This window comes from Elephas maximus, chromosome 8 (assembly GCF_024166365.1).
Source record: "Elephas maximus indicus isolate mEleMax1 chromosome 8, mEleMax1 primary haplotype, whole genome shotgun sequence".
Classification (NCBI taxonomy): Eukaryota; Metazoa; Chordata; class Mammalia; order Proboscidea; family Elephantidae; genus Elephas; species Elephas maximus.
In genome coordinates this window covers 46786070-46804526 of record NC_064826.1, presented here as the reverse complement: position 1 = coordinate 46804526, position 18457 = coordinate 46786070, and the positions used below count along the sequence as shown (strand labels likewise).

At 38.3% G+C, this 18457-nt stretch overlaps 2 protein-coding genes across 6 annotated transcripts in view; one reads left to right on the top strand and one right to left on the bottom strand.

Moving 5' to 3' along the window:
- The window catches only part of FAM185A (family with sequence similarity 185 member A), a 159093-nt gene that overhangs the window by 4982 nt on the left and 135654 nt on the right, over positions 1-18457 (top strand). For all 5 annotated transcript variants that reach the window (XM_049893112.1, XM_049893107.1, XM_049893108.1 and 2 more), the window contains exon 2: positions 14494-14603. In XM_049893112.1, coding sequence (XP_049749069.1) covers positions 14494-14603 — 110 coding nt within the window. The remainder of the gene's footprint in view (positions 1-14493; positions 14604-18457) is intronic.
- The window catches only part of FBXL13 (F-box and leucine rich repeat protein 13), a 358734-nt gene continuing 357496 nt past the window's right edge, over positions 17220-18457 (bottom strand). Inside the window, exon 21 of the mRNA XM_049893085.1 lies at positions 17220-17303. Within this exon, the coding sequence (XP_049749042.1) occupies positions 17273-17303 (31 nt within the window). The 3' untranslated portion in view covers positions 17220-17272. The remainder of the gene's footprint in view (positions 17304-18457) is intronic.

Sequence of the window (18457 nt, the reverse complement as noted above, 5' to 3'; positions counted from 1 at the left end):
TTTATTCCCTCCTTAATGTCTTCTATAACCCAGTCTTTTTTGACGAGGGTATCGTTCAGTTTCCAAGTATTTGATTTCTTTTCCCTGATTTTTTCTTGCAACTTATTAATTTTTCCACTATGTTCTTGAATAATCTTTTTGAGTTCTTCAACTGCTTTATCAGTGTGTTCCTTGGCTTTTTCTGTAGATTGCCTTATTTCATTTCTGAGGTCATCCCTGATGTCTTGAAGCATTCTGTATATTAGTTTTTTATATTCTACATTTGGCAATTCCAGGATTGTATCTTCATTTAGGAAAGATTTTGATTCTTTAATTTGGGGATTTGTAGAAGCAATCATGGTCTGCTTCTTTATGTGGTTCGATATCGACTGCTGTCTCTCAGCCATCTATAAGATATTGTAATGATTTATATTTGCCCACTGACTCTTATCTTCTTGTTTTGTTTTGTTTCAGTATACCCAGATGGGGTACTAGATTGTGCTGTCTTGATTGTTGTAGCGGTCGAATCACTTATGTCCTATTACCAGCTGGTTTGAGCTGTTACTGGGTATATAAGCCTAAGAGTCCATTCACTATTCTTCAATAGAATCAGCTTAGGTGTTCTGATTTTGGGTCACCAAGTGTGTGGTGTAGACTGTCACCTATTAACTTAGAGGAGTAGTGGTGATAGTTGTGTGCACCAGATCCTAGTAGCGGCAGGGGGTCACACTCCAGGGCGGGCAGGGTGCTGACAGCCTTCCCCCACGTGCCAGTGAGGTAGGTGTGTCTCTATTCCTAGAGCACTTTGATGGGTGGACTCTGCAGCTGTACCTTAGGCACCCAATGCTTGTACCTCTAAAGACTGGTAGGCATCACTATCCTCAGACCCCTTTAGCAGGTGGCTAGGTGGTTTGGGTGGAGCTTCAGCTCTCAGTTCCCTGCTCTGGATCAGTGAGGGCTCTGTTTAATAGGTAGAGAGGTATCAGACCTGCTAAAACAATTACAGTCAGATCTCTATCAGAATTACCTTTGCATTATAATAGCCACCTTGTTCCCTGTAGGGATGTAAGCCAAAGACTGTGTATCTCATATGCTTGGCTGGAGCTGGTTCTGTATCTTTATTCCAGTTTAGGGAAGTTAGGGAAGGTTTTTTTTCCCCCTGGGTTGTTAGTTGCTGCTTCTCTCAGGCCAGGAGAATGGGTTAGGAAACCGCCCCCCCCCCACCCCCCCCCACCCCCCCCCCCCCCCCCCCGCAAGCACTTCACTCCCTGGCCCAGGAAATTCCAATGTTAATGAAACCACCTGGGGCAGGGAGGGGAGGGATCAGATAGATAGGAGAGAGTAGTGCGGGCAGTATAGACAAAGTTACTTATCTTGCTTGGTGATGACTGTTTTATCTGAGATTCCAGAGAAGCATAGCCTGTGTGTGCTGGCTGGGTCAGGGTTGCCCCTGAGGGTCAGGCCGGGGTCCCACACTTGCGCTGTCTCAGGAAGCCGTACTCAGCTCCTCTGCGCTTAGTCCAAAGCCAGCGCCAAGGTTTTCTGACAGGGATGCTGGCTTCAGGCTCTGAAAACAGTCGCTGCTTCTCCATGGTTGCTTGTTCTCTTGTCAGCCGCGTCAGTGTGCAGCCTGCTTGTGCCGGCTAAGTCTCTTCCGAGGTTACTCCAGGGGGTTAGGGGTTAGGGCTGTGTCCCACTTGCCCCATCTCAGTAAGCCGCAATCAGCTCCACCTCTCTGGCACCAGGGAACTGCGAGGGCTCAAGGATGTGGCGCGGGTCGCCAGTTCCAGAAGCGGTCGCTGCTTCAGGGCGTGGCTTTTCCCTTCCCTGTCACTCAGGTCAACTCTTTAGTTCTGTGTTTGATGGTCAGGGTTTGTAGATTGTCATGTATGTGATCAATTCACTTGTTTTTCCAAGTCTTTGTTGCAAGAGGGATCCACGGTAGCTTCTACCTAGTCAGTTATCTTGGCCCTGCCTCCCTGATGTGCACTTTTAATTGATCCATTTTGAACTGACTTTCCAACCCAATTGGCATTGCCCCCTTTGGAAGCTGCTGCTTTTTTTTTTCCTTCCCCTACTCTCTTTTTCTGGGTAGTAGTTAGGAAGTTTCCAATTATAGGAATTTTATGAATAGAATGGAAACATGATCTGAATAAATTTAAGAAACTCTGGTGGCGTAGTGGCTAAGAGCTACGGCTGCTAACCAAAATATCGGCAGTTCACATCCACCAGGCGCTCATTGGAAGGCTTATGTGGCAGCTCTACTCTGTCCTATAGGGTCCCTTTGAGTCAGAATCGACTTAACAGCAACGGGTTTTTTTTTTGTAAGTCAAATAATGTGTGGAGCCCTTTTTGTTCACTTTGGGCACTTGTTCCTATTTCTGTCGTTGTATTTTGTCAATAGCAAACTTTTAATTTTCAGAATTATGGTTTCTTGATAATCCACTCAACGGTATGGGAATCCATCCACATTTCCTTTTGTTCACAGCCTTGGGGATCTGACCCAAAGACAGATGTCTGTATTAGATGTTCCATGTCGATCCTGCACCAAGTATTTTGGTTTCACATAGGCACCCAGGTTTTTACTGATATGCCCCCATTCTTCCTGGCTTAAGTAAATTTTCTGTGAGCAGCAGGCTGTGAAGAAAAACATAGTAAGACTGCCTGAGAAACTTCAGTTGATAATGCCCACAGAATATGTTTCCTAGATATTTGGGTTCCAGTGTTATTTTCCAGAGTGCAGGCCACCGTGTACACAATACTTTTCTAGGAAGATCTCCACAGGCTCCCATTCTTCCTGGCACTGAGGATGATGATCAGAATAATTGTTGTTGATAGCGACCCTGTGTACCACAGAACGAAACAGTGCCCAGTCCTGCACCATCCTCACAATCGTTATGCTTGAGTACCTTGTTGCAGCCACTGTGTCAATCCATCTCTTTGAGGATCTTCCTCTTTTCTGCTGACCCTATGCTTTACCAAGCATGATGTCCTTCTCCAAGGACTGATCCCTCAAGACAACATGCCCGGAGTATGTAAGATGCAGCCTCGCCATCCTTGCTTCTAAAACTGTTCTGGTTGTACTTCTTCCGAGACAGATTTGTTCGTTCTTTTGACAGTCCGTGGTATGTTCAATATTCTTCGCCATCACAATTCAAAGGCGTCAATTCCTCGGTCTTCCTTATTCATTGTCCAGCTGTCACACGCATATGATGTGATTGAAAATACCATGGCTTGGGTTAGGCGTACCTTAGTCTTCAAGGTGATATCTTTGCTTTTCAACACTTTAAAGAAGTCTTTTGCAGCAGATTTGCCAATGCAGTGCGTCTTTTGATTTCTTGAGTGCTGCTTCTGTGGGTGTTAATTGTGGATCCAAGTAAAATGAAATATTTGACAATTCAGTCTTTTTTCTGTTTACCATGATGTTGCTTATTGGTCCAGTTGTGAGGATTTTTGTTTTCTTTATGTTGAGGTGTAGTGCATACTGAAGGCTGTGGTCTTTGATCTTCATTAGTAACTGCATTAACTTAACTGCATTAAGTCCTCTTCAAGCAAGCAAGGTTGTGTCATCTGCAGAACACAGGTTGTTAATGAGTCTTCCTCCAATCCTGATGCCCTGTTCTTCTTCATATAGTCCAGCTTCTCGGATTTTTTGCTCAGCGTACAGATTGAATAGGTATAGTGAAAGGATACAACCCTGTCACACACCTTTCCTGACTTTAAACGACACAGTGTCCCCTTGCTCTGTCCGGACAACTGCCTCTTGATCTATGTAAAGTTTCCTCATGAGCACAATTAAGTGTTCTGGAATTCGCATTCTTCGCAATGTTATCCATAATTTGTCATGATCCACACAGTCGAACGCCTTTGCATAGTCAATAAAACACAAGTAAACACCCTTCTGGCATCAGAATAATAGCAACTAACATTTCTAGGATAATCTTTTTAATCCTTAAAATTGCACCATAAATTAGATACTATTACCATTTCAGAGGAGGAAGTTGAGATATAGCAAGCTTCATAAAGTAAATATTTATTGTGGGTGAACAAATAGAAAAAAACCCATGCCTTCATGAAACTTATATTTCAGCAGTGATGGATCAAGAAATGTGTCTACTATCTCTGATACAAAATAGTGAAGTTGGGATTTGAACTGACTCAAGTGTGCTTAACCTCTGTGTTTTATTGCTTCTTAACTTTTAACCAGTCTTGATGGATAAGAGACCCTGCCCTCAAAAAGGTAACAGTCTAGGGTGGGGAGGAAGAGTTGTGAATATATTGCTGTGGTACAAAATACATTGAGTATTGAAATAGTGGTAAGCACAGTTTTACAGGAGCATAGATGAAATGGCTACTACCTAAGTTGATGATCCTAAAGCTTATTATTTGTTATGGTTCCTCTTTTTAAAGCCAGAACTCCATTCCAATTTACTCTTTCCACGTGTCTATTCCACAGGCACCTCAAATTAACATAACTGAATTTTCTTGACACCTCCTTGTTCCTTCAATTTGTCTCTTACCTGTTTCAGTGAATGGGTGAGAGTAGCACTACTACCACTCAGTGTCTACCCTTAACTTTTCCTTCCCTCACCCACCTACCCTGTGTATCTTTAAAATTGATTTCCTTCTCTCCATACCTGTCAACACTGTCCTTACATCAGGCCTTATGTTTTAACACTACTTAACTGGGTAATAAATTTTGCAATTATATTTGTAAGTGTGGGATAATGTTATATTTTTATAATTTTAGTTTTGCCAAGAAGTTTACATCCCAACCAAAATATTACTATTATTTCAAATCTTTATAGAGACCACCATGTATATAAATATGGACATGGATTTTTGCCATAACAATTGAAATTTCGGAGTTAAGTCCCAATATTCTGTGTCTGGGCAACACAATGCTTATTTCTCTAGTCTGTTTTAAGGTACACCATCAATATTTATGTGGATTAGGTATTAAATATCAGTGCTGTTATTGTTTTTAATAAAGAGTTGTAAAAGTTGTTAGGTGACGTTAAGTTGATTCTGACTCATAGCAACCCTATGTACAGCAGAACAAAACACTACCCAGTCCTGTACCATCTTTATAATCTTTGTTAATCTTGAGCCAATTGTTGCAGCCACAGTATCAATCCATCTCCTTGAGGGTCTTCCTCTTTTTTGCTGATCCTCTACTTTACCAAGCATGACGTCCTTCTCTAGGAATTGGTCCCTGTTGATAACATGTCCAAAGCACATGAGACCAGGTCTCACCATCCTTGCTTCTGAGGAGCATCCTGGCTGTACTTCTTCCAAGACAAATTTGTTCCTTCTTCTGGCAGTCCATAGTATATTCAGTAGTCTTCTCCAACACCATAATTCAAAGGCATCAATTCTTTAGTCTTCCTTGTTCATTGTCCAACTTTCTCATGCATGTGAGGTAATTGAAAATATCATGGCTTGAGTCAGACTCACCTTTGCTTTTTTTTTTAATTAATTTTTATTAAGCTTCAGGTGAACATTTACCATTCCAATCAGTCTGTCACATGTAGGTTTACATACATGATACTCCCTTCTCCCACTTGCTCTCCCCCTATTGAGTCAGCCCTTTCAGTCTCTCGTTTCGTGCCAATTTTGCCATCTTCCCTCTCTCTCTATCTGCCCATCCCCTCTCCAGTCAAGAGTTGCCAACACACTCTCCAGTGTTCACCTAATTTAATTGGCTCACTCTTCATCACCATCTCTCTCCCCCCCGCTGACCAGTCCTTTTCATGCCTGATGAGTTGTCTTCGGGGATGGTTCCTGTCCTGTGCCATCAGAAGTTCTGGGGAGCATTGTCTCTGGGATTCCTCTAGTCGCATTCATATCATTAGGTGTGGTCTTTTTATGAGAATTTGGGGTCTGAATCCCATTGGTCTTCTTCTGCTCCCTCAGGAGTTGTCTGTTGTGCTCCCTGACAGGGCAGACATCGATTGTGGCTGGGCACCAACTAGTTCTTCTGGTCTCAGGATAATGTAGGTCTCTGGTTCATGTGGCCCTTTCTGTCCCTTGTGTTCTTAGTTGTCGTGTGACCTTGGTGTTCTTCCTTTGCCTTTGCTCCAGGTGGGTTGAGACCAATTGATGTATCTTAGATGGCCGCTTGTTGGCATTTGGGACCCCAGGCGCCACAATTCAAAGTGGGATGCAGAATGTTTTCATAATAGAATTATTTTGCCCGTTGACTTAGAAGTCTCCTCAAACCATGTTCCCCAGACCCCAGCTCCTGCTCCGCTGACCTTTGAAGCTCTCATTTTATCCCGGAAACCTCTTTGCTTTTAGTCCAGTCCAATTAGGCTGACCTTCCTTCTATTGTGTGTTGTCTTTCCCTTCACCCAAAGCAGTTCTTATCTACTGATTGATCAATAAAAAACTCTCTCCCTCCCTCCCTCCCCCCTTTGTAACCACAAAAGTATGTGTTCTTCTCCGTTTTTTCTATTTCTCAAGATCTTATAATAATGGTCTTATACAATATTTGTCCTTTTGCCTCTGTCTCATTTCGCTCAGCATAATGTCTTCCAGATTCCTCCATGTTATGAAATGTTTCAGAGATTCGTCACTGTTCTTTATCGATGCATAGTATTCCATTGTGTGAATATACCACAATTTATTTACCCATTCATCCGTTGACGGACATCTCGGTTGCTTCCAGCTTTTTGCTATTGTAAACAGAGCTGCAATAAACATGGGTGTGCATATGTCTGTTTGTGTGAAGGCTCTTGTATCTCTAGGGTATATTCCGAGGAGTGGGATTTCTGGGTTGTATGGTAGTTCTATTTCTAACTGTTTAAGATAACGCCAGATGGATTTCCAAAGTGGTTGTACCATTTTACAATCCCACCAGCAGTGTATGAGAGTTCCAATCTCTCCGCAGCCTCTCCAACATTTATTATTTTGTGTTTTTTGGATTAATGCCAGTCTAGTTGGTGTGAGATGGAATCTCATCGTAGTTTTAATTTGCATTTCTCTAATGGCTAATGATCGGGAGCATTTTCTCATGTATCTGTTCGCTGCCTGAATATCTTCTTTAGTGAAATGTGTGTTCATATCCTTTGCCCACTTCTTGATTGGGTTGCTTGTCTTTTTGTGGTTGAGTTTTGACAGAATCATGTAGATTTTAGAGATCAGGCACTGGTCTGAGATGTCATAGCTGAATATTCTTTCCCAGTCTGTAGGTGGTCTTTTTACTCTTTCGGTGAAGTCTTTAGATGAGCATAGGTGTTTGATTTTTAGGAGCTCCCAGTTATCTGGTTTCTCTTCATCATTTTTGGTAATGTTTTGTATTCTGTTTATGCCCTGTATTAGGGCTCCTAGGGTTGTCCCTATTTTTTCTTCCATGATCTTTATCGTTTTAGTCTTTATGTTTAGGTCTTCGATCCACTTGGAGTTAGTTTTTGTGCACGGTGTGAGGTATGGGTCCTGTTTCATTCTTTTGCAAATGGATATCCAGTTATACCAGCACTATTTGTTAAAAAGACTGTCATTTCCCCAATTGACTGACACTGGTCCTTTGTCAAATATCAGCTGCTCATACATGGATGGATTTATATCTGGGTTCTCAATTCTGTTCCATTGGTCTATGTGCCTGTTGTACCAGTACCAGGCTGTTTTGACTACTGTAGCTGTATAATAGGTTCTGAAATCAGGTAGAGTAAAGCCTCCCACTTTCTTCTTCTTTTTCAGTAATGCTTTGCTTATCCGGGGGTTCTTTCCCTTCCATATGAAATTAGTGATTTGTTTCTCTATCCCCTTAAAATATGACATTGGTATTTGGATTGGAAGTGTGTTATATGTATAGATGGCTTTTGGTAGAATGGACATTTTGACTATGTTAAGTCTTCCTATCTATGAGGAGGGTATGTTCTTCCACTTAAGTATGTCCTTTTGAATTTCTTGTAGCAGAGTTTTATAGTTTTCTTTGTATAGGTCTTTTACATCCTTGGTAAGATTTATTCCTAAGTATTTTATCTTCTTGGGGGCTACTGTGAATGGTATTGATTTGGTGATTTCCTCTTCGGTGTTCTTTTTGTTGATGTAGAGGAATCCAAGTGATTTTTGTATGTTTATTTTATAACCTGAGACTCTGCCAAACTCTTCTATTAGTTTCAGTAGTTTTCTGGAGGATTCCTTAGGGTTTTCCATGTATACGATCATGTCATCTGCAAATAGTGATAGCTTTACTTCATCCTTGCCAATCTGGATACCCTTTATTTCTTTGTCTAGCCTAATTGCCCTGGCTAGGACTTCAAGTACGATGTTGAATAAGAGTGGTGATAAAGGGCATCCTTGTCTGGTTCCCGTTCTCAGGGGAAATGCTTTCAGGTTCTCTCCATTTAGAGTGATATTGGCTGTTGGCTTTGCATAGATGCCCTTTATTATGTTGAGGAATTTTCCTTCAATTCCTATTTTGGTAAGAGTTTTTATCATAAATGGGTGTTGAACTTTGTCAAATGCCTTTTCTGCATCTATTGATAAGATCATGTGGTTTTTATCTTTTGTTTTATTTATGTGATGGATTACATTAATGGTTTTTCTGATGTTAAACCAGCCTTGCATACCTGGTATAAATCCCACTTGATCAGGGTGAATTATTTTTTTGATGTGTTGTTGGATTCTATTGGCTAGAATTTTGTTGAGGATTTTTGCATCTATGTTCATGAGGGATATAGGTCTAAAATTTTCTTTTTTTGTAATATCTTTACCTGGTTTTGGTATCAGGGAGATGGTAGCTTCATAGAATGAGTTGGGTAGTATTCCGTCTTGTCCTATGCTTTGAAATACCTTCCGTAGTAGTGGTGTTAAGTCTTCTCTGAAGGTTTGGTAGAACTCTGCAGTGAAGCCGTCTGGGCCAGGACTTTTTTTTGTTGGAAGGTTTTTGATTACCGTTTCAATCTCTTTTTTTGTTATGGGTCTATTTAGTTGTTCTACTTCTGAATGTGTTAGTTTAGGTAGGTAGTATTTTTCTAAGCATTTATCCATTTCTTCTAGGTTTTCAAATTTGTTAGAGTACAATTTTACGTAGTAATCTGAAATGATTCTTTTAATTTCATTTGGCTCTGTTGTGATGTGGTCCTTCTCGTTTCTTATTCGGGTTATTTGTTTCCTTTCCTGTTTTTCTTTAGTCAGTCTAGCCAATGGTTTATCAATTTTGTTAATTTTTTCAAAGAACCATCTTTTGCCTTTGTTAATTTTTTCAATTGTTTTTCTGTTCTCTAATTCATTTAGTTCAGCTCTAATTTTTATTATTTGTTTACTTCTGGTGTCTGATGGGTTCTTTTGTTGCTCACTTTCTATTTGTTCAAGTTGTCGGGACAGTTCTCTGATTTTGTCTCTTTCTTCTTTTTGTATGTGTGCATTTATCGATATAAATTGGCCTCAGCACTGCTTTTGCTGTGTCCCAGAGGTTTTGATAGAAAGTATTTTCTTTCTCGTTGCTTTCTAAGAATTTCCTTATTCCCTCCTTAATGTCTTCTATAACCCAGTCTTTTTTCAGGAGGGTATTGTTCATTTTCCAAGTATTTGATTTCTTTTCCCTAGTTTTTCTGTTATTGATTTCTAGCTTCATTGCCTTGTGGTCTGAGAAGATGCTTTGTAATATTTCGATGTTTTGGATTCTACCAAGATTTGTTTTATGACCTAATATGTGGTCTATTCTAGAGAATGTTCCATGTGCACTAGAAAAAAAAGTATATTTTGCAGCAGTTGGGTGGAGAGTTCTGTATAAGTCTATGAGGTCAAGTTGGTTGATTGTTGTAAGTAGGTCTTCCGTGTCTCTATTGAGCTTCTTACTGGATGTCCTGTCCTTCTCCGAAAGTGGTGTGTTGAAGTCCCCTACTATAAATGTGGAGGTGTCTATCTCACTTTTCAATTCTGTTAAAATTTGATTTATGTATCTTGCAGCCCTGTCATTGGGTGCATAAATATTTAATATGGTTATGTCTTCCTGATCAATTGTCCCTTTTATCATTATATAGTGTCCTTCTTTATCCTTTGTGGCAGATTTAAGTCTAAAGTCTATTTTGTCAGAAATTAATATCGCTACTCCTCTTCTTTTTTGCTTATTATTTGCTTGATATATATTTTTCCATCCTTTGAGTTTTAGTTTGTTTGTGTCTCTAAGTCTAAGGTGTGTCTCTTGTAGGCAGCGTATAGATGGATCGTGTTTCTTTATGCAGTCCGTGACTCTCTGTCTCTTTATTGGTGCATTTAGTCCATTTACATTCAGCATAATTATAGATAAATAAGTTTTTAGTGCTGTCATTTTGATGCCTTTTCATGTGTGCTGTTGGCCTTTTCATTTTTCCACATACTTTTTTGTGCTGAGACGTTTTTCTTAGTAGATTGTGAGATCCTCATTTTCATAATGTTTAACTTTATGTTTGTTGAGTCGTTACGTTTTTCTTGAGTTATGGAATTGATATTCCTTTTTGTGGTTACCTTATTATTTACCCCTATTTTTCTAAGTAAAAACCTAACTTGTATCGTTCTATATCGCCTTGTATCACTGTCCATCTGGCAGTTCAATGCCTCCTATATTTAGTCCCTCTTTTTGATTATTGTGATCGTTTATGTATTGATTTCCATGATTTCCTGTTATGTGTTTTATTTTGTTTATTTATTTATTTTTTAGAATTAATCTTACTTTGTTTGTTTTTGTGCTTTCCCTATTTGAGTTGCGTTGATATCAGGACGTTCTGTTTTGTGACCTTGTATTGTGCTGGTACCTGGTATTATTGGTCATCAGGCCAAACAATCTCCTTAAGCATTTCTTGCAGTCTTGGTTTAGTTTTTGCAAATTCTCTAAACTTGTGTTTATCTGTAAATATCTTAATTTCTCCTTCATATTTCAGAGAGAGTTTTGCTGGATATATGATCCTTGGTTGGCAGTTTTTCTCCTTCAGTGCTCTGTATACGTCGTCCCATTCCCTTCTTGCTTGCATGGTTTCTGCTGAGTAGTCTGAACTTATTCTTATTGATTCTCCCTTGAAGGAAACCTTTCTTTTCTCCCTGGCTGCTTTTAAAATTTTCTGTTTGTCTTTGGTTTTGGCAAGTTTGATGATAATATGTCTTGGTGTTTTTCTTTTTGGATCAATCTTAAATGGGGTTCGATGAGCATCTTGGATAGATATCCTTTCGTCTTTCATGATGTCAGGGAAGTTTTGTGTCAGGAGTTCTTCAACTATTTTCTCTGTGTTTTCTGTCCCCCCTCCCTGTTCTGGGACTCCAATCACTCGCAAGTTATCCTTCTTGATAGAGTCCCACATGATTCTTAGGGTTTCTTCATTTTTTTTTAATTCTTTTATCTGATTTTTTTTCAGCTATGTTGGAGTTGATTCCCTGGTCCTCCAGAAGTCCCAGTCTACATTCTAATTGCTCGAGTCTGCTCCTCTGACTTTCTATTGCGTTGTCTAATTCTGTAATTTTATTGTTAATCTTTTGGATTTCTACATGCTGTCTCTCTATGGATTCTTGCAACTTATTAATTTTTCCACTATGTTCTTGAATAACCTTTTTGAGTTCTTCAACAGTTTTATCAGTGTGTTCCTTGGCTTTTTCTGCAGTTATCCTAATTTCATTTGTGATATCTTGAAGCATTCTGTAAATTAGTTTTTTATATTCTGTATCTGATAATTCCAGGATTGTATCTTCATTTGGGAAAGATTTTGATTCTTTTGTTTGGGGGGTTGGAGAAGCTGTCATGGTCTGCTTCTTTATGTGGTTTCATATGGACTGCTGTTTCCGAGCCATCACTGGGAAACTAGTTTTTCCAGAAAATCCGCTGACTGGTACGCTGGCTCCAGGCTCTGAAAACAATCGCTGCCTCCCCGTATTTGTTCGTTCTCTGTCTCTAAATCTGTGTTTGTTGTTCAGAGTTCGTAGATTGTTATGTATGTGATTGATTCACTTGTTTTTCCGAGTCTTTGTTGCAAGAGTGATCCGCGGTAGTGTCCACCTAGTCCGCCGTCTTGGCCCCGCCTCTCACCTTTGCTTTTTAACACATTAAAAAGCTCTTTTGTAGCAGATTTGCCCAGTGTAATACATCGTTTGATTTCTCAGCTGCTGCTTCCATGAGCCTTGATTATAGATCCAAGTTAAATGAAATCCTTAACAGTTTCAATATTTTCACCATTTATCATGATGTTGCTTCTTGGTCCAGTTATGAAGATTTTTGTTTCCTTTATGTTGAGGTGTAATCCATTACTGAAGGCTGTAGTGTTTGATCTTCATTAGTAAGTGCTTCAAGTCCTTTTCACTTTCAGCAAACAAGGTGTGTCATCTGCATATAACAGGTTGTTCATGGGTCTTCCACCAATCCTGATGCCACATTCTCCTTCATATAATCCAGCTTCTTGGATTATTTGCTCAGCATACAGATTGAATAAATATGGTGAAAGGATACAGCCCTGACCCATACCTTTCCTGACTTTAAACTACACCGTATCCCCTTGTTCTGTTCAAATGACTGCCTCTTGGCCTGTATGCAGGTTCCTCATGAGCACCATTAAATGCTCTGGAGTTCCCATTCTTTGCAGTGTTATCCATAATTTGTTATGATCCACACAGTCGAATGCATTTGCATAGTCAGTAAAACACAAGTAAACATCTTTCTGGTATTCTCTGCCTTCAGTCAAGATCACCTGACATCAGCAATGATTTCCCTTGTTCCGCGTCCTCTTCTGAAATACAGCTTGAACTTCTGACAGTTCCCTGTCGATGTTCTGCTGCAACTGCTTTTGCATTACTTGTGTGTGATATTAATGATATTGTTAAATAATTTCCACTTTGTGTTGGATCACATTTCTTTGGAATGGGTGTAAATATGGATCTTTTCTAGTCAGATGGCTAGGAAGCTGTCTTTCAAATTTCTTGACAAACAGGAGTGAGCAGCTGTAGCACTATATCCATTTGTTGAAATATCTTGATTGGTATTCTGTTGATTCCTGGAGCCTTGTTCTGTGCCAGTGCCTTCAGTGCAGCTTGGACTTCTTCCTTGAGTACCATTGGTTCGTGATCATATGCCATCTCCTCAAATGGCTGAATGTCGACCAATTCTTTTTGGTACAGCAAGTCTCTGTATTCCTTCCATCTGCTTTTGATGCTTCCTGTGTCGTTCAATATTTTTACCATAGAATCCTTCAGTATTGCAACTTGAGGCTTGAATTTTTTCTTCAGTTCTTTCAGCTTAAGAAATGCCAAGCATCTTCTTCCCCTTTGGTTTTCTAACTCCAGGTCTTTGCGTGTTTCATTTTAATACTTCACTTTGTCTTCTTGAGCCACGCTTTGAAATCTTCTGTTCAGCTTTTTTACTTCATTCCTTCATTTTGCTTTAGCTACTGTTTTACTGTACATTTAAGAGCAAATTTCAGAGTCTCTTCTGACATGCATTTTGTTTTTTTCTCCCCTTTCTGTCTTTTTAATAACCTTTTGCTTTCTTCATTTATGATGTCTTTGATTGTCATTCCACAGCTTGTCTGCTCTTCTGTCATTAGTGCTCAATGCATTTTTACTAGCCAGTTTTTTCACAAGTAGCCTGGCAGGTCCTTCTTCTTAGTCTGTCTTAGTCTGAAAGTTCCACTGAAACTTGCCCGCCATGTGTGACTCTGCTGTTATTTGAAATAGCAGTGGCATAGCTTCCAGCATCATAGCAACATGTAAGCCACCACAGTATGACAAACTGACAGATGCGTGGGGAGTTATATAAGAGTACGCTTTAAATTAATAGCCATGGATGGCACCTTGACTCCTTCCTTACTTTCCAAACATGCTTTAGATACCATTGCCATTTACCCAGAATCTTAAGGGTTTAATATTATTTATTATTAGTTTTCAAAGTTCCTTTTTTTTACTATTTCATATACCTTTATGATATAGTTGTGCATGATAATTTTTTTTTTATATATGAAAAGTTATAAGTAGGATTAGAAGTCCTAAGTCATGATCGTATCTACTTGTTCCATGCTACTCCTGCAGTATGCACTAACTTATCTGATTTGTTATAATATCTTGTTAACTTGCTGTATTCTTAGTGGAATCAGTGTGTGTGTGTTTTCTCAGTTGAAGAGAGGCTTCCATGATCTTACACAGAAGGATGGAATATCTTCCCTCAGTTACTTCTCACATATGTTTTTTTTCTCCTCGCACACCAAAAATATCACAAGATTTCTTTTGTAACAGATTAGCCTGGCAAGATAATAAAGTAGATTGTAAATAAAAGATGTTGGGAACTCTCTCTTTTTGTATACATCTAGATGATATGGACCAGTAAAAGTAACTGCCTTATTTCTAAAAACTGTCAGAAGCAGCTTTCAACTATGGTTCTATTTCCATGGTGGAAACCCCTTTATAGGAGACTTTGGACAGTTGTATTCTCTTCACGATTCAGTAATATTGTGGAATAACTTCTAGGCAAAGAGGAGCGCGGTTTCCAGGGGTTGCTAAAATGCTTTGGAGTTCATTGACCATAATACTAAGTTGTTTTTCTTTTTTCACTTCTAGATTTGAATATCAAGTCATCAGGGTCTGGTTGTGTAAAAGTCCAAAAAATTGAGTGTGATAATTGCAAAATTGAAACAGAGCAAGGGACCAGCATCTTACAGTCTGTTAAGGTATAAACTTATTTTTCTAATCATATTTCAATATTTCTTTTAATGTTGCTCTTATTAAGAAATGCTGCAAATGTTGTTCTTGTTACAATACAGCTGTACATGTATTTTAGATATTGCAACTTTTATGTGTTTCAGAGCAAACCAAAATAACCAAATCCATTGCCATCCAGTCAATTCCAACGCATAGCAGCCCTTTAGGACACAGTAGAACTGCCTCATAGGGTTTCCATGGAATGGCTGGTAGATTTGAACTGCCAACTTTTTGGTTAGCAGCCAGTTTTTAACCACTGTGCCACGAGGGTTCTGCGTTTCAGATCAGAGGCCAGCAAACTTTCTGTAAATGACCAGATAGTAAATATTTTAGGCTTTGCAGGTCATAAGGGCTCAGTTGCAACTACTCAACTGCCATTGTAGCAAGAAAGCTGGCTGTGTACAACTATAAATGAATGGGTGTAGCTGTGTTCCAATAAAATTTTGTTTACAAGAACAGCTGGTGGTCAAAACCACAATGAGATACCACTTCACAAATATTAAAAACATTAAATAACAAGTGTTGATGAGGATGTGGAGAAATTGAAACCCTGTATTGTTGGCGTGAATGTAAAATGCTGCAGCCACTGTGGGAAAATAGTTTGTAAGTTCCTCAAAACATTAGCATATAATTACCATATGACCGAGCAATTCCACTCCTCTGTATATACCCAAAAGATTTGAAAGCAAGGACTCAGACAAATATTTGTACACCATTATTCATTGCTGCATTATTCTCAGTAGCCAAAAGGTGGAAACAACTCAAGCGTCCATCAACAGATGAATTGATAAACAAAGTGTGGTATAGCCATACATGAAATATAATTCAGCCCTAAACAGAAATGAAGTTCTGATACATGCTCCAACAGCGCTAAACCTTGAAAACATTATGCTGAGTGAAGTAAGTCAGACAAAAAGGGAAAAATACTGTATGATCCTACTTATATGAAGGACCTAGAATAGGCAAATAGACGAAAGTTTATTACTGGTTACCAGGGGCTGGAGAATTCAGAGTTATTGCTGAAGGGGTACTTAGTTTCTGTTTGAGATAATATAAACGTTTTGTAAATGGATAGTAATAATGGTAGTACAACATGGTGAATGTAATTAATGTGACTGAAATGTACACTTAAAAATGGTTAAAATGACAAATATTACCACAATAGGAAAAAAAACAACAACAGGGGTACACTGGATTTGCCCATAGTTTGCTAACTCTTGCTCTAGAGGATACAATTGAGACCCAGAAAGAAGAAAAATGCTCTAACCAAACTAATAAACAATAGTTTAACTGTGGGTAGAACGTAGCTCTCTTGACTGCATTTCACTGCTTTTACTACGTAACCACATATTCTTTCACATTCAAAAACCAGAGGGTCCCTGATAATGCCAGGCAAAGAATATGTGAATTATATAAGCTTGTGTAAAAAGGTGTGTGTATTGCTCTAAATTTTGTCAAATAACTGTTAATGACCTTTGCTTTCTTCATGCATGATGTCCTTGATGTCATTCCATAAACTTTCCTGAATTTAGAGACCATCTCAAGAATGGATGCTATCTAAGGGATATGAAGTAAGCAACCTTCTGTTAGGAATTACTCCCATTAAACCTCAGTATACTAGGAAAATAGTCATCACCATTTACTATTTGGGTTAATTGAACATTTTTTAATATTCTTATACTTGTAAGTCATTTTATTAATAGTTTATGGAAATAAGAATAAGACAAATGATGAAAGACAACTATTAGAAATTTAATAAGAATGTAAAATTGAAAACTGAAATTTTTAGTCCATCTTTTCCTGGTTTGGGAGATATGTATACCTGAAATGGACAGTGTTTTTTTGAATGCAACTAACTGTTCATTAGCTGAAATTCATGAACCTGGTACATACCCATATTGTAAATACTGATTTCAGATTTCAAAAGTATCTTTCATAGGGTTTAGCTTATCATTACTTCCGGTACTTCTTGCACTTGCATAGTCAAAACACAAACTAATTTCACATTTCAAATACATCTCTAATAAGTTCTAATTTAGCATTATTTCTTCTTCTTCTTGTACTTGCATCATTAAAATGCAGTACTTTCTTATGCTTTGATAGCTCATAATTTTATTGAAGAGAGGACACTCATCTTTTTTGCTTCATAATCACAAAGCATGTTTATTTTTAGATTTATAAACACTAAATAGAAAGAAAAATTTGAGGAATTATTTTTACATCATTTTTTTCTTCCAATCACTTGTACTTATACACCTGCCTTCAGTATCTGTCCATGTATGAACTATATCAAATAAATTTAGTTGTTCAAACCTCATAAAATATTTGAGAATACTGTTACACATCCTTTTAGCAAAGCAGGATTTCCAGGTTCTTGTCAGAAAAGATTGATTAAGTCTTCCTGTTGAATGAATGACTAGATAATACCGTAATTCCTTTTTGTTCTTAGAAATGTATTGTTCACTCACCAATGCCTGAGCTACAGAAAATTCATCTAGAATATTGTCCTCTGAAGACTCAGAGTCTGAGATTTTCAATTACAGGATCAATTTCACCATCAAAATTAAAATCTAGTGTGCGGCTGTCTCTTTGCGTTCCTCTTCTGATTCATCTGATAGTTTTGAAATGTCTTCTTCTGTCAGTTTTCTTCTTTTTTTCTTATTATTGGCCTAAAATGAAAAATTCTGAATTTCAACTAGTTCAATGAATGCTAAAAAAAGGGGTACAAAGATGGTGTCTTTAGATCATTTTGAAAGATGATGCTATCTTTAGACAGCTCAATAAAACAACTGAGGGATGATGCAATAGTGATGATTTATGTCACTGTCATATCATTTTTCTAGGCCAGGGTTTCTCAACTTTGACACAATTAACATTTTAGGTTGGATTATTGCTTGTTGTGGGGGACTGTCCTGTATACTGTAGAATGGTTAGCAGCATGCCTGGCTTCTACCTTCTAGATGCCATTAGCACCCCCTCAAAAAGCCCGCTGCTGTCTAGTCGATTCCGACTCATAGCGACCCAGTAAGATAGAGTAGAACTCCCCCATAGGGTTTCTAAGGAGCAGCTGGTGGATTTGAACTACCAGCCTTTTAGTTTGAAGCCAGATACAAAAAAGTGAGAACACTAAGATCCCATAATATATTTCAGGTTTGTAAGAGTCTAGTAGACCCATACGGTAATTTTAAGATAGAATGAGTTTTTTATTTTTTACTCCTATTTTTGAAATATAAATTTTTAATTTGATCTTTGTAAGACTTCTTAAAAAATGGCTGAAAGTCATGAAATATCTAGCAATCCTTACAGATAGAATACTGAGGATTAAGAGAAATATTTTTGAGATTTTAGGATTTAACTGACATAAATCCACAAATGGAAACATTTTGGTAAAATATCTGGCTTAAGTTCTAAATATGGTACAATATCATTACCTGGAATTGGCAAATACCCATTAAAATACATTTCTCTTTAATTAATTTTAAGGACTTAAGATATACTTATATAATTTACACAGCAATAATAACCACTATTTATTGCATTCTTATTGTGTACCAGGAATCTTAGCTAAGCATTTATGTACATGATCTCATTTAATCCTTCTATTATCTTCATTTTATCAAGGAAGAAACTATGAGGTGCCAAGATATTGAGGAACTCACCTGAGTTCACATAGCTAATAAATTGAGCTGGAATTTGAATTCACATCTTTCTGATTTCCAAGCTCATGCTCTTTCCACCTTCTTTATTGTCCAAGCAAAATGTACAGCAGTACTGCATTTATCCAGCGTTTAGGCAGCAGACTTAACTCACTGAATGCCACACG